The following is a 27,478-nucleotide window of genomic DNA, read 5'->3' on the forward strand; positions in this document are numbered from 1 at the left end:
ACCTCCCAGGTTCAAGAAATTCTCCTACCTCGGCCTCCCAAGTAGCCGGAACTACAGGCATGCACCACCACCCTCGGCTAATTTTTGTATTTTCAGTAGAGTCAGGGTTTCACCATGTTGAGCAGGCTGGTCTTGAACTCATGAACTCAGGTGATCTGCCCACCCTGGCCTCCCAAAGTTCTGGGATTACAGGTGTGAGTCACTGCGCCCAGGGTCCCATCTGTCTTGAGCCTTCTGATTAAAAACCTCCTTCTGACTGACATTAATGACCACATCAAAAAGCCCCTGCTGCTTTCACTCCCCATATCTTAAGTGGTTTAAAACAAAACCTCAGAGGAAAGAGGATTGCACCGTCAGAAACTTCTGCTTTAAAAATGAGAACCAGAGATGAGGTAGCACACTCTGGTCACTCTGCCCGTGGTGTGGAAGCAGGAGCTGGAGTGGCGGAGTCCGTGTCACCAGATCATGAACCTCTACATTTCAGGGCAAGTTGCCAACTACTTCCTCTACCTCCAGCCTTAGCTGTAACCCCGAAAGTGGGTCTTATTTAGAAAGATGACAACTTTGGTCATTTATACCCTAAAGCTATCCACTTACAAACCTCCAACTCAAGCACCCCTCAGTAGATCTAACATCCCCGATCAGAAGCACAGTTCCCTATTTTTCTCCACCCCAGGAGGCACCTGGCGGTGGAGACAATGAAAGTGGACACAGACCTTTCTAAGAATGGTAATTGTAACACCTCGCATAGAATATGTGGAAAATATTGGAAAAGTCCCTTGTTTCTCCTCATGCAAAGGGACTTCTGCAAAAAGATTCCTCCTGCTACACCAGCATATAGACCCGTTGGGTTTTAAGCTCAGAAAGCAGACCCAGCAGAGCAAGGGCCTAAACAGGGCACTTCCTGCCCATGGCCACAGCTTCCTTTTTGTCCATTCACAGCCTGTCTGGAATCCATCTGAAACCAAGTGCTAATGCTGGCCTGTGTTTTTCATATTATACATATATAGATAGATAGATATGCACACATGGACTCCGCCACTCCAGCTCCTGCTTCCACACCATGGGTAGAGTGACCAGAGTGTGCTACCTTATCTCTGGTTCTCATTTTTAAAGCAGAAGTTTCTAACAATGCAATCATCTTTCCTCTGAGGTTTTGCTTTAAATCACTGAAGATATGGGGAGAGAAAGCAGCAGTATATATGTATCTGTGTATGGATGTGTGTGTGTGTGTGTGTGTGTATTATGTATCCATATATGTATGTGTATATATATGTATCTGCATGTGTATATATATGGTTTTGTTTTGAGGCAGGGTCTCACTCTGTGGCCCCGGCTAGAATGCAGTGGTATGGTACGATGTCAGCTCACTGGAAACTCCGCATCCCAGGCTCAGCTGATCCTCCAACCTAGCCTCCTGAGTAACTGGGACTACAGGCACACACCACCATGCCAGGCTAATTTTTCTATTTTCAGTAGAGATGGGGTTTCTCCACATTGCCTAGGTTGTACTTGAACTCCTGAAATCAAGCAATTTGCCCACCTTGAATTCACAAAGTGCTGGGATCACAAGCATGAGCCACTGCACCGGCCTATATATTTTTAATATATGGCAATACATATATTTTAAAATATATTTGTATATACAGTACTGTTAAGTAAAAATTATATGAGGCATTCATATAATTTTGGTTTGACTGAGCTCCTGTACTAGGTCAACAGACCAGACCAAATAGCAAAATGGAGTCTCTCATGCTTAAGTTCCAACTCATCAAACTGAAACTGTGTTGTTACCTGACCTGAGAAATCGGGAGAGAGGTAATAGCCAAATTTCCCAAACAGGCCAGTTTAACTTAGCATAATAATGAGATTTCCTCTGCCTTTAATCCTCACAGCAAAAAGTAACCGAAAGGAACCAGATGTTGAACAATCAGTTTTTTACCTATTGTTCTGTTTCCCTGTTCCCACATTTCAAGGAAAGTAACTTTAAAATAACAAATCTGCTTTTTGTTCTTTGCTTCTGCTTTTTTCAGCCCTTCTCTGTCTGCAAAACCAATCTCCCCTGCTGTGCTCATTGGAAAACTTTTTATTTTTATTTTTTTTTACTCTCTTACTCTGTCACTCAGGCTGGAGTGCACTGTCTCCATCACAGTCCACTGAAGCCTCTGCCTCCTGGGCTCGTCGATCCTCCTGCCTCAGCCTCCACAGTAGATGAGACCAGAAGTAGCCTGCACCATAGGCATGACAACCATGGCCAGCTCACTTTTTGGTTTTGGTAGAGACAGGGGTCTTCCTGTGTTGCAGAGGCTGGTCTAGAGCTCCTGGGTTCAAATGATCCTCCCACCTCAGCCTCCCAAAGTCCTGGGATTACAGGCATGAACCACCATGCCCAGCCAGAACATTTATTCTATTTCTTTTTCTTTTCTTTTTTTTTTTTTTTTTTTTGAGACAGAGTCTCTCTCTGTTGCCAGGCGCCAAGCTGGAGTGCTGTGGCACTATGTCAGCTCACTGCAACCTCCGTCTCCCGAGTTCAAGCAATTCTCCTGCCTCTGCCTCCCAAGTAGCTGGGACTACAGGTGCACACCACCACGCCCAGCTAATTTTTGTATCTTTTAGTAGAGACGGGGTTTCACCATGTTGGCCAGGATGGTCTCGATCTTCTGACCTCGTGATCTGCCTGCTTCGGCCTCCCAAAGTGCTGGGATTACAGGAGTGAGCCACTGCCATTTATTCTGTTTTATGGAATGAAGCCCAGTTCAAGAATTGCAAATGAAGTCAATTAAGATCTTAATGGCTGGGCTCCGAGGCTCATGCCTGTAAAAACAAGTTTAAAACTAAATCTTCTTCTAATTCTGTTTTTGACGATTATTGATTTCATTTAGTTATTGCTCATTGCTAGTGAGAGCCAATCACAATAACTTTGGGAGACCAAGGCAAGTTCAAGACCAGACTGGCCAACATGGCCAAACCCTGTCTCTAGTATAAATATGAAAATTAGCCAGGCATAGTGGCTCGTGCCTGTAGCCCCAGCTACTCCAGAGGCTGAGGCAGGCAGTGGAATTGCTTGAACCTGGGAGCTGGAGGTTTCAATGAGCTGAGATGGCATGACTGCACTCCAGTCTAGCCAACAGGGCAAGACCCTGTCTCAAAAAAAAAAAAGAAAGAAAAAAGAAAAAACAACTTTAAAACTAAATCTTCTGCTGTAATTCTGTTTTTGACAATTATTTATTTAGTAATTGCTAGTGAGAGCCAATCACAACAAATTTATAACAGTAAAAACTCTTGCCATTGAGAAATAAATACCATTCTGAAATGGAAAGAGCACACCCGACTTTTTCATTCATTACTTTGGTGGAGTTCCTGTATTTGACTGCCCAATGTTTTGCACAAGTAATCTTCTCTATCCTGTCTTTTTCCTTTTTTGTGTGTGTATGTGTGTGTGTGTTAGATGGAATCTCACTCTGTCACCCAGGCTGGAGTGTAGTGACACGATCTTGACTCACTGCAACCTCCACCTCCCTAGTCCAAGTGATTCTCCTGCCTCAGCCTCCTGAGTCACTGGGACTACAGGCACCCACCATCATGCCCAGCTAATTTGTTGCATTTTTACTAGAGACGGGGTTTCACCGTGTTGGCCAGGATGATCTTGATCTCCTGACCTCATGATCTGCCTGCCTTGGCCTCTCAAAATGCAGGGATTACAGGTGTGAGCCACCGCGACCGGCCTCTCCTGTGTTTTTTCAATGAGCTCCAAGCATGATGTAGCCTCTATTGTATCATAAATGGGGGGAGTAACAGTTAAATTATTATTTTTTTTAAAGTATCACTCTATCTGTTCTGCAGCTTAGTTTTTTCAAGTCAAGCATTTGTCTTAGAATTTTCGATACACACCCATATATATATATATACATGGCTTCATAGTGTTACATATTATCAAAATGCTTCCACTTACTTTGCCATTCCCCTATGAATGGATATTTAGGTCATCTCAATTTTTTACCATCATAAACACCAATCTGAAGAGTGTTTCTTGTACAAGCCTCTTTGCATCTTCTATACAAGCATTTCTCTTAAAAAGAATTGCTGGGTAGTAAAGAGTGTTTGTTGTTATTTTTGATACACGCTGCCTAATTATTCCCCCGAAATAGCTGGGTGCTGTTGTTGTTAGTGGTCTTTTCCCAGTTGCTGCTGAATTTTCTTGTTATTTGCATTTTCCTGATTAATGAGATGAGCGCCATTTCATAGATACAATGGTCTTTATTTTATCTTCTTTTGTGACTTGCCTGTTTACATTCTTTGTCCACTGATCCATTGGGCTGCCATTTTCTTATTGGTTTATAGGAGTTTGTTTTACATTCTGAATATGAATCCTTTGCTGTTGAGGTGTAAGTACTTTTTCATAGGCTATTGGTTATTTTAGAACAGTTCATAGTATCTTTTCTTATTTAGAAATGTAAAAATCTGATACAATTAAAATGGTCATTCTTGTCTATTTCTGCTTTTTTTTTTTTTTTTGAAGTCTTTTTAAAGAAGTCCTTCTCTACTCCCAAGAACTGGATTACATTAGGCTAAATTATCTTTTTGTTTGTTACAAGATTTTTTTTAATACATGGTTTCATGTTTTAACTCTTTGCTCTGTTCCATTGATCTGTTTATTTTTCCTGTTTCATGAAACCACACTGCTTCATTATAAAGTGACTTATTTAGAAGCTGTCCACACTGTGGTTAACACTGGAAAAAGTGAGATAGGTCAGATTGTCCTTTGTGCTTTTGTTCTTCAAAACAGGACCTCAGGTGAATCATTGACATAGAAAGAGACTTGTCTTTTGCAGCTGCCTGAAGTTAGAAACTAACATCTCTTGCTCTCATTTTAGCTTTGACAGGAAGAGTGTTTTGTCAAGAAGGGCTCTGAGCTATTGACATCTGGGTTAGAACTTTGAATGCATTTATCCAGAGAAGCACTGTTATGCACGGGATTTAGGATATATATATATTGTTTAGGATATATTAAATGCATATTCTTATGTAAGTAGATTTTTTTGAGCAGTCTGACAATCCAAACTTCAATTGTAGAAGCACTCTGAGAAAAAAACATTTAAGGCCAGGCGTGGTGGCTCACGCCTGTAATCCAAACACTTTGGAGGCCAAGGTGGGTGGATCACCTGAGGTCGGGAGTTCAAGACCAGCCTGACCAACATGGTGAAACCTGTCTTTAAAAAAAAAAAAAAGATAAAAAAGAAAGAAACATTTAAGTTGCAAAAACAAATGTAAACTTTTGGACATAATTCTCAGCACCACTTCTACTTACCACATTCTTGAGGTATAACCAAAGGCAGAAAAGAGTCCCTGACTCTAGACTCTGGAAATTTATAACTTTACAGTTAGCAAAAGGTAAAATAATAAAGCAAAAGTTTTTAATGTACCAGAAGTTTTAGCCTAAGACTGAACATCTAAAAAAAAAAAAATGGAGTATAGTCACCACTACTCAGGAGCCCCCACCTCCCTCTCCCACTCTTCCCCTAACTCTACAAATTTCAAGAGGCAGACCATGTCTTTTTCATCTTTGTTCCCCTAGAATCTAGCTCAGTAACTTGCACATAGTGAGGCATAAAATTATATATACATATATGTATGCACACATACATAGATTTGTTGTTGTGGTTGTTGTTGTTGAGATTCGGTCTAACTCTGTCACCCAGGCTGGAATGCAGTGGTCTTGGCTCACTGCAACTCTGCCTCCCAGGTTTAAGTGATTCTCCGGCCTCAGCATCTTGAGTGGCTGGGATTATAGGTGCCATGCCTAGTTAATTTTTGTATTTTTTGTGAAGATGGGGTTTCACCAGTTTGGCCAGGTTGGTCTTGAACTCCTGTCCTCAAGTGATCCACCTGCCTCGGCCTCCCAAAGTGCTGGGATTATAGGCATGAGCCATGGAGGCCAGCCTAGGTATATGTTATATCTAGATATACTATATCTCTAGAAAGAAAGAAAGAATTAAATGCAAGAAAATTCATGTTATTTTATTTTATAGCCCTTACCCATATTTATGCCATGGACATATTTTCATGTGTTTGTGAAACCTATAGATAACTTCTCAGAAAAATACTAGGAATTAGGCTGGGTACCATGGCTCACACCTGTAATCCCAGCACTTTGGGAGGCTGAGGCAGGAGAATTGCTTGAGCTCAGAAATTTGAGATCAGCCTGGGCAACACGGCAAAACGCCATCTCTATTTAAACTTTTTTTGAAAAAGAAAAAATAACAAAAAAGAAAAATATCTGAAATTACAGATAATAAAATATATAGGATTACAAAAGAAATCAATATATTAAAATACAGTTTTCAAAACATTCTATTTTATTTACTTATTTATATATTTAATTACTTATTGAGATAGAGTCTCTCTTTGTCGCCCAGGCTAGAGTGAAATGGTACGATCTTGGCTTACTGCATCCTCCACCTCCCGGGTGGGTAGAATGATTCTCCTGCCTCAGTCTTCCGAGTAGCTGGGATGACAGGCACCTGTCACCACGCCTGACTAATTTTTGTATTTTTAGTAGAGACGGAGTTTCACCATGTTGGCCAGGCTGGTCTCAAACTCCTGACCTCAAACGATCCACCCACCTCATTTTCCCAAAATGCAGGAATTACAGGCAGAAGCCACCGTGCCTAGCATATTTATTTATTTATTTATTGAGACAGGTTCTCTGTGAGGCTGGAGTACACTGGTGCAATCTGAGTTCACTGGAACCTCTGCCTCCAAGGCTCATGCCACCATACCTGACTAATTCTTTTTTTTAAAGGCAGAGTTTCACCATATTGCCCAAGCTGGAAAACATTTTAAAGAAAAAATTTATAATAATAACATATAAGATTTTAAAATTAATGCATTAAATAAGATTTGATGGTAGGACCACAAGCTACTACAGTTGAAGCAGTGAGATAGTGAGACATGTAAATATTCTGAGATATCTGCAATAACTAATGTAAGAGGATGGCATCTGTAATTTATAGTGGTGGCAAAGTCACAGGTACTGTTGATACTACTGCGGGTTGTTGCCTGTATTCCCAATTTAAAAAGATGTTAAATTTCGTTTAGAAGTTAGTGAAAATAAAGATGTAATTATTTCTCTGATGAAGCTCACATATCCTTATTTCTGTCCATGGATAGGGAGCTCTTGCTCTAGTGGCAATCTCAAAAAAAATAGATTTTCCAAAAGTATTTTGAGCAATGAGTAGAATAATTGTATAGCCTCCCAAAGTGATCTACTTGGAACTGGGAAATTGTTTTATTTTATTTCTTCAACAAATATTTCTTTGATACCTGCCATATTTCATGTAGGCTTCATCCCCACTCTGATGGAGTTTACAATTTAGTGCAGAAGAATGTAGATGTGCTTTTTGTTGAAAAAGAAATATAACAACTTAGGCTTCTCTTCTAAAGGCTTTGTTTTGTAAGTTTGTTCTTGTTAGAATTGGCTCCTAGGGCCGGGGACACTGGCTGATGCCTGTAATCCCAGAATTTTGGGAGGTGGAGGTGAGTGAATCACGAGGTCAGAAGATCAAGACCATCCTGGCCAACATGGTGAAACCCATCTCTACTAAAAATACAAAAATTACCTGGGGGTGGTGGCGCATGCCTGTAATCCCAGCTATTCAGGAGGCTGAGGCAGGAGAATCGCTTGAACCAGGAAATCAGGCTTTGCAGTGAGCCAAGGTCACTTCGCTGCGCTCCAGCTTGGCAACAGAGCGAGACTCTGTCTCAAAAAAAAAAAAAAGAATCGGCTCTAGACTTCCATAGCCTAATTTTGTTTTATTGCTTTTCTTGTCTGATTTAAATTATGAAAACTCCCATTCTAAAGTCTTTTTATTTTTAATGTCGGACATATTATTCTTATAATTATTACAGGGAGAAAGTGATAATTTTAAACAGTATCATTATTAGCAGCCTTTCCTAGTGCCCTAAAATTCAACCTCAGAGTATTCTTGGCCTTCAGTTATAATATTTGGCTATTGTGATGCTCATTGTTTATCTATCCAGTTTAGGCAATTCCAAAACAAAGACAATGAATTGACTTACTAAGCTTTCTGGTATATAAGATTGTTTTCCAAATAAAAATGAAAAAAAAAATGGCTTTCATTACTGTACTTTTTGTTTGTTTGTTTTTGTTTTTTAAATAAAGACGGGGTTTCACCATGTTGGTCAGGCTGGTCTTGAACTCCCGACCTCAGGTGATCCACCCACTTTGGCCTCCAAAGTGCTTGGATTATAGGCATGAGCCACCATGCCTGACCCATCTAGTTTTTTTTGTTTTTTGTGTGTTTTTTTAAAAGACGGGGTTTCACCATGTTGGCCAGGATGGTCTCGATCTCTTGACCTCGTGATCCTCCCGCCTCGGCCTCCCAACATGCTGGGATTAGAGGCATGAGTCACTGCGCCCAGCCCCATCTAGTTTTTAAAACCAGATCTGCTTTTAAAGTACATTATTTGGCCGGGTACGGTGGCTCAAGCCTGTAATCCCAGCACTTTGGGAGGCCAACGAGGGTGGTCAAGAGAGCGAGATCATCCTGGTCAACATGGTGAAACCCCGTCTCTACTAAAAATACAAAAAATTAGCTGGGCATGGTGGCGCGTGCCTGTAATCCCAGCTACTCAGGAGGCTGAGGCAGGAGAATTGCCTGAACCCAGGAGGCGGAGGTTGCAGTGAGCCAAGATCACGCCATTGCACTCCAGCCTGGGTAACAAGAGCAAAACTCTGTCTCAAAAAAAATAATAATAATAAATAAAGTACATTATTCATTCCAATTTTTTGTCTAAGGGAGACCCTGCACAACTTTTGTTGGGGGTGGTCATATGTGATTAGAGGACTATATATGCGAATTTTGAAATGTCAACCAGAGCCAAGCTGCTGGAAATTCTAGATCCTTCAAAGCATCTGGAATTGTTTACTGACCTCTCAGCCACCAGACACCTGCTATAATTCTTAACCCTCCCTGTATACCACCCCACTTCCGACTGCCAATCAAGACAAGGAACAAACCAAGCACCCAACCACATCAACATTTTTCTCTGTGCGCCTTTCAGTGTTGGCTAGAGACGCTCTAAAGTACAGTTCTGAAACCTGAAACCTGCTAAGCACTAAAGCAGATTTCTGGTTCAGAAAACACAAAGGTGGTTTTGAAACAACAAAAACAACAGTTCTGAGAAGCTGATGGGACTCGTAAGCCTTTAACTGAAACCGTGGTGGCACAGGTTCAAGGCACAGGATTACTCATCAACACAAGACGCTGTTCTAAAGCAACCTACTATGCACCCAACAGTTAGAACATACATTTTGTCCAATCTGTCCAATCTAAAATCGGATCCCAAGTCAACCAAAACCTAACATTTGCCCTCAAAACATCCTGGAGAGCTTATATTCTTTTTTTTTTTTTTCTTTTTTTGAGACAGAGTGTCACTCTGTTACCCAGGCTGGAGAGCAGTGGCACAGTCTCGGCTGTGTTCAAGGGATTCTCCTGCCTCAGCCTCCTGAGTAACTGTATTACAGGTGCCCACAACCACGCCCAACTAATTTTTATATTTTTAGTAAAGACAGGGTTCCACCATGTTGGTCAGGCTGGTCTCGAACTCCTGACCTCATGATCCACCTGCCTTGGCTTCCCAAAGTGCTGGGATTACAGGCATCAGTCACCGTGCTCAGCCTGTATTCTTATCTGAATGTGAGTTCCTCCTGACAGTACTTTTGGATTTTCAGAAGAGTAGAATTCTGTCTCCAGAGCCATCTAGGTGTTTGTTGCAACATGTCTGATAGTGACTGCTAGACTCTCAGCTCCTAGATGCTTCAAAGGCTCAGTTAAGCCCTCAGGAAGTAGCTGGTTGGAAAGGTCTCCATAACTTGGACACAAATGGCTATCTTATCCATCAGACTCTGATTTTATATTCCCTGTAAGTCCAAGTGACCTCCAATAAGCTGCAATTCCTAACTAATTCTTCCAATAAACATTTCTTGAACACTTACTGTGTGCTCAGTGCAGGGGATATGCCACAGCATCTGCCTTTATGTGCGTCACAGCCTAATCGTGATTTCTGTCACTGCTCGGTGCACATACCAATCTCCAGGCCTGGTGTTTGCTCCTTAACTGGTCATCAGAATTTTAACATAAGACAACAGGCTGGGAGTGATGGTTCACGCCTGTAATCCCAGCACTTTGGGAGGCTGAGGCGGGTGGATCACAAGGTCAGGAGATTGAGACCATTCTCTCTAACATGGTGAAACTCTATCTCTACTAAAAAATACAAAAAATTAGCTGGGCATGGTGACACTTGCCTGTAGTCCCAGCTATTCAGGAGACTGAGGCAGTAGAATCACTTGAACCCAGGAAGCAGAGGTTGTAGTGAGCCAAGATCGAGCCACTGCACTCCAGCCTGGGTGACAGAGTGAGACTCCATCTCAAAAAAAAAAAAAACCAGCCACAAACTACAACTTCTGCAGGCTCCACAGAAGCTGAAGAAAGAAGAAGAAGAAAGGAGAAGGAAGCAGTTATAGGAAAATGTTCTTAAATAAAGTGTGCAATACCAACCGCTGCCCTTGAACTGCTTTTGAAAAGTTTTGGTTTTCTCATTATTAACCCTAAGAGGATTTATTTTTATTTCTCATTAGCCCAACTGAAAAAAAAAAGCGGCAGGAAATTTCTCTCGACTTGACTGAATGTTCACAACCCATTTATATTGTATAAGGATTTAGAGAAGTAATGAAGTCATTCGGGTCTTGATTTGGGGCCATTCAGAGGATCACCAGTTATTTTAAAGATGTCCCAAATTTTGTGGTTAGGGGGAATGGGGGAGTAGAATAAGTATTATGCATATGTATATAACTAACAAAAATAAATGTTTGTCAACTGCACTCTCAGGAGGAGCCTTGAGGCAATACCAAGTGAAACAAATAATATGGCTGGGTGCTGTGGCTCACACCTGTAATCTCTGCGCTTTTGGAGGCCGAGGGGGTCGGAACACCTGAGGTCAGGAGTTTGAGACCAGCCTGACCAACATGGTGAAACCCGGTCTCTATAAAAAAAAGAAAAAATTAAAATATATTTTTAAAAAAAACAAGCAACACGGCCGGGCGCAGTGGCTCATGCCTGTAATCCCAGCACTTTGGGAGGCCAACGCGGGTGGATCACGAGGTCAAGAGATCGAGACCATCCTGGTCAACATGGTGAAACCCCGTCTCTACTAAAAATACAAAAAATTAGCTGGCCATGGTGGTGCCTGTAATCCCAGCTACTCAGGAGGCCGAAGCAGGAGAATTGCCTGAATCCAGGAGGCAGAGGTTGCGGTGAGCCGAGATCACGCCATTGCACTCCAGCCTGGGTAACAAGAGCAAAACTCCGTCTCAAGAAAATAATAATAATAATAACATAGAGTACAAATCCTTGCACTAGTAAGAACTATCATTTTAGAAAGTAAGACAACCTTGAATCCAGCTACAATCACAAAGAAAGGAATTTTTCAGCATCTGAGTTCATTTCCAAAATGAAATTCTACCAGCATGTTGTGTGGAAAAGCATTTTTTTCTCCAGAGTCAAAGAAACAAGCACTGAGCCCTAGCTCTACCATGGACTCAGTCAATGACCTTATGCAAATTACTTAAGCTGTACCCCTTAGGATCATTGTAAAGACTCCATGAGACAGCATATACGAAGCTCTTGGCACCAAGCAGGTGTATGAAAAGTGATAGCGCTCCTCCCACCCCACTCCTTGACCAAAATGTGCAAGAGTTGGGTTTTGAGGAGGGTTTTCTTGTGGTTGTTTTAGGAGAATAACTCTTAAAGCTTAAAACTGTATTTAGGAGACAATAATTAACATTGCATAACCACAGGTAATTCACAATCACATTTTCACACTGAATTCTCACATCATTAAATCATACTTCTGCATATAGCCATTGCCACCTACCTCACCTTTGACAGTGCAGTGGTCTGTGGCCCTACCACCCTGAACGCACCTGACCTCAGAAGCTAAGCAGGGTTAGGCCTGGTTAATTAGATGGGAGATAGTACAGTAGCACAAAGGACAAGATTATTAGAAGCACTCATCAGAAGAATCCTGACAAGTTTCAAATAATGAGTTGGTAACAATGATCATATCAGACAAGTTCATTGTCTATAAAGGAGAAATCATGTTCTGCCGTTGTTTTTTTCTTTTCTTTTTTTTCTTTTTCTTTTCTTTTTTTTTTTTTTTTTGTGGGACTACAGGCATGCACCACAATGCCCTGATAATTTTTGTACTTTTAATAGAAATGGGGTTTCACCATATTGGCGAAAGGATGGTATCGATCTCTTGATCTCATGATCTGCCTACCTTGGCCTCCCAAAGTGCTGGGATTACAGGCGTGAGCCATCGCACCCAGTCCCATGTTCTGCCTTTCTTCTGTGTATGATTTTATAAAGCAAAGCCAAATTTTTACAAAGAAATTCAGCCAGGTCCTATGACTCATGCCTGTAATCCCAGGGAGGCTGAGGTGGGCTGATCACCTGAGGTCAGGAGCTCGAGACCAGCCTGGCCAACATGGTGAAACGGCATCTCTACTACAAACTGCAAAAATTAGCTGGGCGTGGTGGTGGGTGCCTGTAATCCCAGCTACTTGGGAGGCTGAAGCAGGAGAGTCACTTGAACCCAGAAGGCGGAGGTTATAGTAAGCCAAGATCACACCATTGCACTCAAGCCTGGGTGACAGAGTGAAACTTCATCTCAAAAAAAAAGGAATTCAGTGGAGCACAGTAAGTCATTCATTCATTTAGTAAGCATTTACCCCACATCTGCAACATGCCTGGCACCGTTCTAGGATCTAGGAATTCAGAGAGGCAGACAAAAGCCCTGCTTTCATGCAACTTACACTCCAATAACTTGAAAACTTTTGGCACTTCATGATGAAGCCAATGACTCTGAAGCAAATGAGACTAAGTACTGGGAAAGAGTCTATCCATGCATATTTTTAAAAATATAATTTAATTTTAAAATATAATTCCCTTGTGTTAGATGTCTTTCTTTTTTTTTTTTTTCTTCATAAGACAGGGTTTCACCATGTTGGTCAGGCTGGTCTTGAACTCCTGACCTCAGGTGATTCGCCCGCCTTGGCCTCCAGAGTGGTTGGATTACAGGCGTGAGCCACCACGCCTGGCCCCCTTGTGTTAGATTTCTAACTCCAGCGTGCCCAATTAAAAATGAAGAGGACCAATTAGAATGCACTGAGCTATTCTGATTTCCAAGTAAATATTCAGCTGTTGGAATACGAATAAGAAGTTCCGGGCCAGGCACAGTGGCTCACGCCTGTAATCCCAGCACTTTAGGAGGCCAAGGTGGGTGGATCATGAGGTCTGGAGTTCAAGACCAGCCTGGCCAAGATGTTGAAACCCCCATCTCTGCTAAAAATACAAAAATCAGCCGGTCGCAGTGGCAGGCACCTGTAATCCCAGCTACTAGGGAGGCTGAGGGAAGAGAATCGTTTGAACCTGGGGGCGAGGGAGGGCAGAGGTTGCAGTGAGCCGAGATCATGCCACTACACTCCAGCCTGGGTGACAGAGTGAGACTCCGTCTGAAAAAAAAAAAAAGAATAAGAAGTTCCATTGCTTTTAGACCAGCATTCTTTTTCATATGGACCAATTTCTTGAAATATCCTCAAGGGTATCTCTGGACGCTCATTGTCATATGACGCTTGAAGCTTGAAACTTGAAAGCAAACCATAATATGAGGGTTTAAAATATGGAACTGGTTGAGGGGATTTAACATTCTAATTCCAGTGTCTCACAAACCTCAAACCCTAGATTCAGTTCCATGCCCGCTTACACACTCGGGAATTTCTCTAGAGCTCAGCTTCCTCTTCTATAAAACAAGGACAATCGCACCTGTCAGAGCTGGCTAACTGCTGTAGCAAACTACTTGAAATCTCAGTAGCCTGACACAATAAAACTTATTTCTTGCTCATATCATAGTCCAGTGCTGTTTGGCAGGGTGGTCCTGTTCTCTCTCATCAGTCAAAAACCCAGGATTTCAATCACATGGTTCCAGCATCTTCTAGAGCCTTGTCCTCCTCTGCATTCTGTTGATATATGAGGAAAAAGAGAAGATGTGGAGGACCACATGGGCTTTTCTTGTAGACCAGACCTGGGGAAGGTTTCCATCTCCTCCGTCCACATTCCAATGGCAAGGACTCAGTCTGCGGCTGCACCTATCTGCAAGGAGGCTGGGGAATGTAATCTGTCCATGTGCCCTGCAGGAAGAGGAAACAGAGCTTGGTGAACATGTAATAGACATCACCACAATACTTACTCCAGAAGGTTATTTGGAGGATTAAGTGAGACCATAGATATAAAAACTGATAAATGCCTCTAGATCAATAAATATTAGCTCTGGGCTATTACTAATGTGCTCCTGCCTAGGGTGAGGCCCATCTTCTCCATGCAGCTTACCCTGGAAGGAACAGAGAAAGCCAAGGTGGTGTCTCCTAGCTTTATGCTATCTCCAGAGACAATTATGAAAAGAGAGTCTTCAGAGCTGCCCCTTTATCAGGCAGCTTCATCTCAATTCATTCTAGATACATTTCACTGAATTGAGATGAGTGAGCAAGGAGAAGAGCCAATCTTTTCATCGTATATATTCTCAAATAACGCTGGCTCTTCTTGACCACCATTTCTCAGCGTAAGCTCTCTTACTGTTAAATTATATCTAACCCATATGACCTTAAACTCTGAAAGATGCTGGGATTCACCAGATTCATTCATCCAGTTCTGTTCTCCAAGCTCCCACAGAGTGATTTCTTCTAAACAGTACACATCTGATCATCCCAATACCTGCTTAAAATCCTTCACTGTCTCTCTACTGAATTTAGAATAAAATCCAAATGCCTTATGCAGAGACAGTTATCCCCCATCCCACCCTCCCAGGATCAGCCCCTGCCTTCCTCTCCAATCTCATTTCACATTGCTCTCTTCCCCTCTTACCTCATTCATTCCTTCAATAGCTATTTCTCCAGCCTCTAGTCTAGGCATTGGAGATAGAGTAAAACAGACAGTGTCCCTGCCCTGGTGGTGGGGAACTGCACCCCAGGGTGACTCCAGTCACAGGGGCCTTCCTTTAACTTACTCTTTACTTCCGTGCTTGGTGCTGGCTGTCCTCTTCCACCAGTTCTTCTCACAGAGACCTGTTTGGAACAGTTTCTCCACCCTTGGTTACTCTCTCACCAGCATCCTATGTGCATTCTTCATAGCATTTCTCAGTCTGGAAGATTGTTTGACCTGTGTTTGCGCAATTTCATAGCTGATTCCTTTACCACAGAGCAATTTCCGTGAGGGTAAGGATTTCATTTATCTTATTAACTTTTGTATCCTGAACACCTGCTTGCCTGGCACAAAACAGAAGTGCAATAAATATCTGTCGAATGAATAGATAAGTGGAAGAATGAATGAATAGATAAATGAAGGAATGAATGAACCAGCAGGCAGCAACCAGTACATTTGGCGATGGCCCCCCGGCCTGGGGAGAAAGTGTGAGCTCCAGTTTTCTTCCTGGGAGGCAGTGCTCATCTCCGTCCTCTCTGACTGTTGTTTTGCAGGGAATGACACCACTCCACTGGGCGGCTTTCCACAACCAGCCTCAACACACCCAAATGCTGCTGAAGAAGGGGGCAGACCCCACCCTTGTGGATAAAGACTTTAAAACAGCTCTCCACTGGGCAGTTCAGGTGAGAAATTGACCAGTGGACTGGTCTCAGGTTTAAATGGTGGAAAGCAGTGTTAACAATTTTCTGAGTAGGTCAAACTTTATAGATGGAGGTTTCAGCTCTTCAGCTCCACCACTTGTTGAAACGAAACCCTGCCAAGATGCAGAGGGGAGGAGTTATAGAATATCAAGAGGAGCCTGCCTTGGGTGTCCCACACAGACACACACACACACCCTCACTCTCTTTCTCTCTCCATCTCGGTACTTGTACCGGCTTACTGTGTCCCAGAGTAAATCTTCAAAGACTTGCTGGGAAAATGCCTTCAAAGTCTTTGAACCGTGACACTCTGACTCTCCTTGCTTCCAAATCCTCCCCAGCAGAGTCATTTGAGGCAATCCTGAATTCTACACCTGACAGTGGAAGTAGTGGCTCATGATCCTGTATCACTATCACATAAGGGAGTCTACGTCAGTACACATGACCAAAGCAATCAGATTAGGCTCAATAAATCTATTGTCCAGCGAGGACAAAACTGAGAATAAGGTAAAAGAGTAACAATCATTAACATGCACAGAGCGCTTTCTATTTTAAAGGGGAATGGTTAGCTTAAAGTTATCTATTCTTTTTTTTTGAGGAGAGCAGTACCACTCTCCTTTCCATAAACTTGCTAGCTCGTCTCTGTCTTCAACACAGACACCCCCACAGTTGATTTCTGTTGGCCCAGAAAGGGCACCTGTTTGAGCTGCTGCCAGGACTCTGTGAGAGCAGTTTCTGCTGCCCTGACTGTGGTTTCAGTCAGCATTTCTATGTGCCAAGTACAGCAGAAGTGGGCACCTGGGACTTTCAGGATTGACATGTGTGCCTGATGTAAGGGGAAAACAGAAGTGATCTGAAAACTGCTCTGTTTTCATCCGTCCAACCGTGGCTTCAGTTTCTCTGCACCATGGGCAGCCCTGGGCAAAGCTATGCAGTGAGCAAAGCTTGTCTTGTCGTCTCTACCTGCCCGTAGCACCCTCCTACATACTTTCAGTCTAATCACCTGCCCGCCCCCATCACTGCCAGTCTCTGCCCAGGACCCCATGCCCCGGGGCTGGCCTCCGGCTGGTCAGGGATCACCACTGTAGCAGTGGCCCCAAAGGAACCTGGCTGGGCTCCCAGGAAGCTCCCCATATGTTAGTTCTCAGCTGAGATGAAAGTGGCACCAGAAGCAGGCATTTTCTGTATAGTCACCTCCACACCACTGCGTTCTGATTCCCTAGATCTGGGGTGTATGTGCATTTTGAAGAACCTCCCCGAGTAATTCTGACTGACATACATCCCCCTTCCACCACCCCAGCCCCGTCTTAGACCTGGCCTTGCAATGCAATCACCAGCAGTGATTGTAAAACAACAGATTCCCAGACCCGCTTTGGGCTCTCACAGAGTGGGAAATCCCTGTTCTTATCCTCTAAGAGGCACTTTGGCAAATCATAAGAACAACCTAGTCAACTCTGAAGATTTGAGTTTGCATTAATAGACTTGAGTTGGCTTAACTCATAGGGATATCTCTGGTGTCAGAATGAGACCATGCATATGACAGTGATATGGAATGTCCTGCGTAATTGGAAGAGATGGTCATTTTTATTAGGGTTCCTGATTTTTTCCTTAGAAACTTAGTTATTATATCCATGCCTTCATATTCTTTCTCTTTTTTTATATTTACCTGTTTTATACCTGTCCAGGACTCCATACCCTGGGGCTGGTCTCTGGTTGATCAGGGTCACCACTGTGGCAGTGGCCCCAGAGGAACCTGGCTGGGCTCCCAGGACGCTCCCCATGTATTGGTCCTCAGCTGGCTGAAAGTGGCACCAGATGCAGGCATTTTCTGTATAGTCACCTCAACACCACTGAGCTCTGATTCCCTAGGCCTGGGATGCATGGGGCACCAGAGTATAAATGATATTGCAAAGGATACAGATGAAGAGACAGGTAGGGCAAGGTATGGGGGAACAAACATGGAGCTTCATGCTTCTCTTGGTGTGCCACCCTCCAGAAACCTCCACGTGTTCAGCTACCCGGAAGCTCCCATATTCTTTGTCTTTACTGACCCAGCTTGTAACCTACTACATTGATTTCAGCCCTGTCTACACAATGGAATAATCCGAAGAGGTTTTAAAAACAATACTCAAGTCCAGGCCTCACCTCTTAGATTTTCATTCACTTGTGCTGGGGTGGGGCCCAGCCATCAATATTGTTTTAAATGGGAACTAGGTATGGTGGCACATGCCTATATTCCCAACTACTTGGAAGACTGAGGCAGGAGGATCATCTGAGCGCAGGAGTTTGAGATCAAGCTGTGTAATGCAGTGAGACCCCGGGCTCACAAAAAAATACACTTGTATTGGCCGGGTGCTGTGGCTCATGCCTATAATCTCACCACTTTGGGAATCCAAGGCAGGAGGATTACTTGAGGCCAGGAGTTCAAGACTAGCCTGGGCAATATAGCAAGACTCCATCTCTATTTAAAAAAAGGTGTGTGTGTGTGTGTGTGTGTGTGTGCGCACATGCACGCGTGCACAGACGCGTGTGCGATATTATTTATTTATTTATTTATTTATTTTGAGATGGAGTCTTGCTCTGTTGCCCAGGCTGGAGTGTAATGGTGTGATCTTGGCTCACTGCAACCTCCACCTCCTGGGTTCAAGCAATTCTCTTACCTCGGCCTCCTGAGTAGTTGGGATTACAGGCACGCACTACCACAACCACCTAATTTTTGTTTTTTTAGTAGAGATGTGCTTTCACCATGTTGGCCAGGCTGGTCTCAAACTCCTGACCTGAGGTAATTCTCCTGCCTCAGCCTCCCAAAGTTCTGGGATTACAGGCATGGGCCACCACACCCAGCCAACATATATTATTTAAAGCTCCTTTCTTTCCATGGAAGACTATAATATGCAGCTAGGGTTTAGAAACACTATGACAAATGAATTCATATGAATGGGTGCTAATACTTTACCTACTTCTATTGGAGATGTTTGCATTTTGACCATGACATATAAGTATAATGCCTTGTTCATTTATTTGCTCAATCACTAAATACATACTTCTTGCTCATCCACTATGCGTCTTACATTGGAGGTAAAAAGATTAAAAAGACAGGTCCCTCTAGAACCCCGACAATTGTATATAATACTGTGTATATGGTGTGTGAGCGTGTTTGCATTCATTTTTCTGAAGAAGGGGTCCACAACTTTCTTGACCTCCTCAATGAGGAACAGTGACTACCCACAAAAGGCTAAGAATCCCGGCTCTGAAGGAATTGTGCATTCTCCTTCCCTGTGGTTAGCAGTAGAATTCAGAAGTGGTATATTCTGACATTTACACTGCAAAGACTGAGGGTAATTCCAAATGTCAGTTGAAATCATTATTACACTTGCCTTCTTTAGACTTTTTGTTCATTTATAACATAGGGCTAGCATTGTGCTCCTTTTAGACTTTTTCTTTATGAATGAGTCTATTTCCCATTGTCATTTATTCCTTTTTCTGAATTTCCTGCTTTTCTCTTGGACCATATGAGATCACATTTAAAGCTATAGTGCGTTGAAATAATAATGCCTTTGTATTTCACCAAAATAAACAAAGCAGTAAAGATTTAAAACAGTAGGCCTACAAGGTAATCTAAGTTTAATCCTGGGCTCAAGCAATCCTACCACCTTGGCCTCCCAGGTAGCTGAGACTACAGGCAAACAACACCATACCTGGCTAATTTTTTTTTTCATTTCACCTGGGTGCAGGTGGGCTAAGGCCAAAAAGGGCATCAGTCTAATTTTTTTTAATTGCATTTTAGGTTTTGGGGTACATGTGAAGAACATGCAACATAGTTGCATAGGTACACACTGGCAGTGTGATTTGCTGCCTTCCTCCCCTTCACCTGTATCTGGCTTTCTCCCCATGCTATCTCTCCCCAACTCCCCACCCCGCACTGTCCCTTCCCTACTCCCCCCAACAGACCCCAGTGTGTAGTGCTCCCCTCCCTGTGTCCATGTGTTCTCATTGTTCAACACCTGCCTATGAGAGAGAACAGTATTTCATTTTCTGTTCTTGTGTCAGTTTGCTGAGAATGGTGTTCTCCAGGTTCATCCACATCCCTACAAAGGACAAGAACTCATCATTTTTGATGGCTGCATAATATTCCATGGTGTATATATGCCACATTTTCCCAGTCCAGTCTATCATCGTTGGGCATTTGGGTTGATTCCAGGTCTTCACTATTGTAAACAGTGCTGCAATGAACATTCGTGTGCATGTGTCCTTATAGTACAATGATTTATAATCCTTTGGATATGTACCCAGTAATGGGATTGCTGGGTCAAATGGAATTTCTGTTTCTAGGTCCTTAAGGAATCGCCACACTGTCTTCCACAATGGTTGAACTAATTTACACCCCCACCAGCAGTGTAAAAGTGTTCCTATTTCTCCACATCCTCTCCAGCATCTGTTGTCTCCAGATTTTTTAATGATCACCATTCTAACTGGCATGAGATGGTATCTCAATGTAGTTTTGATTTGCATTTCTCTAATGACCAGTGATGATGAGCATTTTTTCATGTTTGTTGTCCTCATGTATGTCTTCTTTTGTAAATTGTCTGTTCATATCCTTTGCCCACTTTTGAATGGACTTGTTTGTTTTGTTCTTGTAAATCTGTTTTAGTTCTTTGTAAATTCTGGATATCAGCCCTTTGTCAGATGGGTAAACTGCAAAAATTTTTTCTCATTCTGTTGGTTGCTGATTCACTCTAATGACTTTTGCCATGCAGAAGCTGTGGAGTTTGATTAGGTCCCATTTGTCTATTTTGGCTTTTGTTGCCAATGCTTTTGGTGTTTTGGTCATGAAGTCCTTGCCTACTCCTATGTCCTGAATGGTTTTGCCTAGATTTTCTTCTAGGGTTTTTATGGTGTTAGGTCTTATGTTTAAGTCTTTACTCCATCTGGAGTTAATTTTAGTGTAAGGTGTCAGGAAGGGGTTCAGTTTCTGCTTTGTGCACATAGCTAGCCAGTTTTCCCAATACCATTTATTAAACAGGGAATCCTTTCCCCATTGCTTGTTTTTGTCAGGTTTATCAAAGATTGTATGGTTGTAGATATGTTGTGTTGCCTCCAATGCCTCTGTTCTGTTCCATTGGTCTATATCTCTGTTTTGGTACCAGTACCATGCTGTTTTGATTACTGTAGCCTTGTAGTATAGTTTGAAGTCCGGTAGTGTGATGCCTCCCACTGTGTTCTTTTTACTTAGAATCGACTTGACTATGCGGGCCCTCTTTTGGTTCCATATGAAGTTTAAGGTGGTTTTTTTCCAGTTCTGTGAAGAAGGTCATTGGGAGCTTGATGGGGATAGCTTGGAATCTGTAAATTACTTTGGGCAGTATGGCCATTTATATGATATTGATTCTTCCTAACCATGAACATGGAATTTTTCTCCATCTGTTTGTGTCCTCTCTTATTTCGTTGAGCAGTGGTTTGTAGTTCTCCTTGAAGAGGTCCTTTACGTTCCTTGTTAGTTGTATTCCTAGGTATTTTATTCTTTTTGTAGCAATTGTGAATGGCAGTTCGTTCTTGATTTGGCTCTCTTTAAGTCTGTTATTGGTGTATAGGAATGCTTGTGATTTTTGCACATTGATTTTGTATCCTGAAACTTTGCTGAAGTTGCTTATCAGTTTCAGGAGATTTTGGGCTTAGATGATGGGGTCTTGTAGATATACTATCATGTTGTCTGCAAAGAGAGACAATTTGGCTTCCTTCTTTCCTATTTGAATATCCTTTATTTCTTTTTCTTGCCTGATTGCTCTGGCTCTAATTTTTTGTTGTTTTTTAAGTAGAGACAAGGTCTCACCATGTTGCCTATGCTGGTCTTGAACTCCTAGACTCAAGCCATCCTCCCACCCAGGCCTCCCAAGTGTTAGGATTACAGGCATGAGCCACCACACTTGGCCTTCCAATCTACTCTTACAGAGCTTGCCCAACAAATCACAAAGATGTGCACCAACATAGCTATTATTATACCAAAACAATTATGGTCACTGTTGGTCCTTGGCTCCCTTCCCTTGACCTTTCCTCTCCAGCTCACATAATCTTGGCTCCAGTCACACTGGAATATTAGTAATCCCCGCAATACATCAGAAAGATTCCTTCTGTCTCCCTCACCATCACACTCTTCCACTTGGGTGAAATACTTCTTTCTTCTTGCACTCCCTGCGTCACCCCTTCTGCTTACTCTTTCTTACTTCTCAAAACCCAACTAAGTGTCACCTTCTCAGTTGAGCTCCCTTTCCAAATTGCTCCCTCCACACCACTTCTAGGACTTGGTTAAAATTCGTGAGGTGCCTGTGTCTTCCCTTTTAGACTGTGGGCCTAAGGGCAACGTGCCTTATTCATCGAAATGTCTCTTAACACCCAGAACAGAGCTTGGTGAACCTTAGCTTCCTAAAGAGGTGTTCATTGAATTCAGTCCAATAAATTCATTCATCTCAGCCAATGGGGTTAGTGGCTTATTGGGTTCTCTCTGTGGAAAAAATATTTCCTGCAAAAACTTTATTTTTCTAAAGCAATTTTAAGTTCCCAACAAAACTGAGAGGAAAATAGCAGATATATCCTCACCTATTAATACCTTCTGCCTCCCCTGACAATAAATTGCCTCCTCCATTACTAACATCTCCCACTACAATGGTATACTCGTTACAGTTGATAGCCTACATTGACAGGTCATCAATGTCCTAAGTCCGTAGTTTACCATGGGGTTCACTCTTGATGTGGTACATTCAGTGGGATTGGACAAAGGTATAGTGACATGTATTCATCATTAAAGTATCATGTGGAATAGCTCCATTGTCCTAAAAATCCTCTGAGTTCCCCTGATTTTTTCCATTCTTACCCTAATCCCTAGCAACCACTGATCTTTTTACTGTCTCCATAGTTTTACCTTTTCCAGAATGTTGAATAGTTGGAATCGTACTGAATGTAGCTTTTTCAAATTGTCTAGTAATATGCATTTGCATTTCCTCCGTGTCTGTTCATGACTTAATAGCCCATTTCTTTTTAGCACTGATTAATATTCCATTGTATGGATGTACCATAGTTTATTATCTATTCACCTATGGAAGGATATCTTGGTTGTGTCCCAGCTTTGGCAATTATGAATAAAACCACTGTAAACATCTGTGCACAGCTTTTTGTGTAAACATAAATTTTTGGTTCCTTTGGGTATATATTAAGGAGCACAATTGCTGGATCCTATGGCAAGGGTCTGTTTAGGTTTGTAAGAAACCACCAAACTGTCTTCAAAAGTTGCTGTACCATTTTGCGTTTCCACCAGCAGTGAATGAGAGTTCCTGCTGTTCCATATCCTTGCCAGTGTTTGGTGTTGTAAGCGTTCTGGATTTTAGCCATCCTAATCAGTGTACTGTGCCATCTCGTGTTTCAGTTTGTGTTTTTCTGATGGGATATGATGTGGCGCATCTTTTCAGGGGCTTATTAGTTATTTGCAAATTTTTTGTTTGTGAGCTGTCTATAAAGGTCTGTGGCCCACCTAAAAATCATTGTTTGTTCTCTTACTATTGAGTTTTAGGAATTCTTTGCATATTTTGGACAATAGTCCTTTATCAGATATGTCTTTTGCAAATATTTTCTTCCAGCTTCGGGCTTGTCCTGTTATTCTTTTAGCAGTGTCCTTCACAGAGAAGTTTCTGATTTTAATGAAGTCTAAGCTATCCATTTTTTCTTCCATAGATCATTATTTTGGTATCTAAAATTTATCACTAAACCCGAGGTCATGTAGATTTTGCTTCCGTTATCTCCTGGAATTCTTTTTTTTTTTCTTTTACTTTTAATTGCATCTATTTTAATGATGAATTTGCTCCTGTGCCATAAGTTTTTGTTTCTTCAGTTTCTTCTGGGGTATCTTCTTCTTCTGGGCAACGTTCTCTTCTGGTTTAAAAGCACTTTGTTCCTTTTCAGTAAGGATTGTCTCAATGTGGCAGGGAGAGCTCATGTATGGGTTAATCCGATGATAAGCTCCGTAGGTCCAGCGGCATGTCTTAGGAGTTTTATTCACTTGACCAGAGAATCTACATCGAAATCCATAAATTCAGCATTACTCTCTACATTTTTAAGGATATAAAGCAAAAATTCCTCACTCTTTTTGGGCCACCAGCCTTCCATCCAGCCCCACTGCTTGGCCTGGGCACACCTGCCAACTCCACCATTGTGATGTCGGGATGATACACACTGTTTTTGTCTTGACACTTTTCAGATACTTCATGGCTTTTTGTATATGCATACCCTGATGGCCTGACAGTTTCACAAGCATTCTTAAAGTGAATATGAAGACTTGAACCTCTTGATTTGCATGATTTTGTAGGGTTCTCTGGGTCAAGTGAATAGTGAACCATTTTAACAGATTAGCTCAGATCTCTTAGGGAAAGAGCATCTCCTGGAATTCTTATAATTTTAGAGTTCACTCTGTCTCATCCAGGCTGGAGTGCAGTGACACAATCACGGCTCACTGCAGCCTGGACCTCCTGGGCTCAAGTGATCCACTTCAGTCTCCTGAGTCTCTGAGACTACAGGCACATGCCACAATGTCTACCTAATTTTTTGTATTTTCTTTAGAGATGAGGTTTTACCATGTTACCTAGGCTGGTCTTGAACTCCTATACTCACTCGAGCCTCCCACCCTGGCTTTCCACAGTGCTGGGATTACACGTGTAAGCCACCTCACCCAGCCTAATTTTGAGTCTTATATTTAGGTCTGTGATCAGTTTTGAGGCAATTTTTGAAAGGTGTAAGGTATTTATAAAGTCTGTGTCTAGGTTTATTTTTTTGAATGTAGATATCAGTTGTTTCAGCACCGTTTGGTGAGACCACTACTTCTTTATTGTATTGCTTTTGTTCTTTTGTCAAGTGTCAGTTTTATGTGGGTCTACCTCTTGGCTGTCCATTCTGTTGCACTGATTTATTTGTCTCTTCTTTTGCCAATATCACACTGTCTTGATTACTGTAGCTTTACAGTAAGTCCCAAGGTTCAGTATGTCAGTTGTCCAACTTTGTTCTTCTCCAGTATCTTGTTGACTATTCTGTGTCTTTTGCCTCCCCATATAAACCATAGAATCAGTTTGTAGATATCAACAAGATAAGTTTCCGGTATAGATAGTTTTTGATAGGGTCTATATTGAATCTATAGATCAAGTTTTGAAGAACTGATATCTTAACAAGTTTGTCTTCTTTTTCTTTCTTTTTTTCTGAGACAGAGTTTTGCTCTTGTTGACCAGGCTGGAGTTCAGTGGCGTGGTCTCGGCTCACTGCAACCTCTGCCTCCCTGGTTCAAGTGATTCTTTTGCCTCAGCCTCCCGAGTAGCTGGAACTACAGTGCACACCACCACGCCCAGCTAATTTTGTATTTTCAGTAGAGATGAGGTTTCACCATATCGGCCAGGATGATCTCAATCTCTTGACCTCATGATCTGCCCGCCTTAGCCTCCCAAAGTGCTGGGATTACAGGTGTGAGCCACGCGCCCAGCTGTATTTTAATTTATCTTGAGATTTCTTCTTTTGAACCATGTGTAATTTGGAAGTATGTTGTTTAATCTCCACATATTCAGAAAATTTCCAGTTATCTTTCTATTATTGAGTTATAGTTTAATTCTACTGTGGTCTGAAAGCATACATTGTGTGATTTCTATTCTTTCACTTTTCTACAGGTTTATTTTATGGCCTAGACTGTGATCTATCTTGGTGAAGGTCCCATGTGAGCTTGTTTAAAATGTGTAGTTTGCTGTTAGATAAAGTAGTCAGTAGATGTCAACAGTATCCGATTAATTATTGTATTTTTAAGTTCAAATATATCCCTACTGATTTTCTGCTTTCTGGATCTGTTCATTTCTGTTAGAGTGATGTTGAAGTCTTCAACTATAATGGCGGACTCATCTGTTTCTTCTTGCAGCTTTATCAGGTTTTGCCTCACATATTTTGAGACTGTGTTGTTGGGTGCATAAGGATTGTTATGTCTTCTTGGAGAACTGACCTCTTTCTCATTATGCAATACCCTTCTTTTTCCCTAACAACTTTCTTAGCTTTGAAGTCTGCTCTGTCTAGAATTAATATATAGCTACTCCTTCTTTCTTTTGGTTAGTGTCTTCATGGCAAATCTTTCTCCGTTCATTTACTTTTAATCTATATGTGTCATTATATTTAAAGTGGGTTTCTTATATACAACATAGAGTTGGGTCTTATTTTTCTATCTACCCTGACAATCTCTTTTGATTGGTACATTTAGACCACTGATGTTTAAAGTGATTATTGATATAGTTAGATTAACATCGATAATATTTCTTATGGTTTTCTATTTGCCGCCCTTATTTTTTGTTCTTGTTTTCGTCTTCTACTCTTTTTCCACCTTTTGTGGTTTTAATTAGCATTTTATATTATTCAATTTTCTCTCTTTTCTTAGCATATTAGTTACACTAATTTTTTACTTTTTTGGTGGTTGCCCTAGAGTATACAAAATATGTTTACAACTAATCCAAATCCACTTCAAAATAACACTGCACCACGTCATGGGTAGTGCGAATACTTTATAATAATAAATGATTCTAATTCCTTCCACCTGTCCCTAGTATCATTACTGTCATTCATTTTACTTACATATAAGCACATGTAAGCTTATACATATGTATATAGATATAAAGATAGATGCATGAGCATACATTGTAGTTATTAGTATTTTGAACAAACTATTATCTCCCAGGTTAATTAACAATAAAAAACAAAAGTTTTAATTATACCTTGACATTCCTTCTTCAATGCCCTTCTTTTCTTTATGTAAATCAGAGTTCCTGGCCTATATTATTTTTCTTCTCCCTAAGAAACTACTCTTAACATCTAGTGCAATGCAGGTCTACCAGCAACAAATTCCCTTAATTTTCATTTATCTAAGAATTTATTTCTCCTTCACTTTTCAAGGACAATTTCATACGGTACAAAATTCTTCTTGATAGGAGGGTTTTCTCAACTCTAAAAGTATTTGCTTGTATGGTTTATGAGAATTCAGATGTAATCCTTATCTTTGCTTCTCTATAGGTAAGGTGTTCTTTTCCTCTGGCTTCTTTCAGGACTTTATCTTTGGTTTTCTGTAGTTGGAAAATAATATGTCTAGGTACAGGGTTCTTTGTTTGTTTTGTTGGTGGTGGTGGTTTTGGCATTTAACCTGCTTGGTGTTCTCTGAGATTTTGTGTCACAATTTTTTTGGTGAAATTCTCAGTCATTATATTTTCAAATATTTATCCTGTTCCTTTCTCTCCTTCTTCTTCTGGTATTCCTGCTGCCTATATGTTACACCTTTTGTAGTTCTCTCACCCTCGGTGAATATTCTGTTCCATATTTTTCAGTCTTTGTTCTTTGTTTTTCAGTTTGAGAGGTTTCCATTGAAATCTTCTCAAGTGCAGAGATTCTCTCCTCAGCTGTGTCCAATCTACTAATAAGCTCATCAAAGGTATTCTTCATTTCAGTTACAGTGTTTTTGATCTCTAGCATTTATTTTTGGTTCTTTCTTAGGATTTCCATCTTTCTGGTTACATTGCCCATCTATTCTGACATGCTGTCTGCTTTATCCATTAGAGCCTTTAGCACATTAATCATAACTGCTTTAAATTCCTTGTCTGATAATTCCCATATCCCTGCCATGTCTAGAACTGATGCTTGCTCTGAAGATATTGTGTTGTTCACCTTTTGGCA

At 41.5% G+C, this 27,478-nt stretch overlaps 1 protein-coding gene across 2 annotated transcripts in view; it reads left to right on the forward strand.

Moving 5' to 3' along the window:
• ANKRD55 (ankyrin repeat domain 55) overlaps nucleotides 1-27,478 on the forward strand; it is a 136,201-nt gene that overhangs the window by 71,114 nt on the left and 37,609 nt on the right. For both annotated transcript variants that reach the window (XM_008992043.4, XM_078365493.1), the window contains exon 7: nucleotides 15,611-15,739. In XM_008992043.4, coding sequence (XP_008990291.3) covers nucleotides 15,611-15,739 — 129 coding nt within the window. The remainder of the gene's footprint in view (nucleotides 1-15,610; nucleotides 15,740-27,478) is intronic.

Source organism: Callithrix jacchus, chromosome 2 (assembly GCF_049354715.1).
Source record: "Callithrix jacchus isolate 240 chromosome 2, calJac240_pri, whole genome shotgun sequence".
In the NCBI taxonomy this organism is placed as follows: Eukaryota; Metazoa; Chordata; class Mammalia; order Primates; family Cebidae; genus Callithrix; species Callithrix jacchus.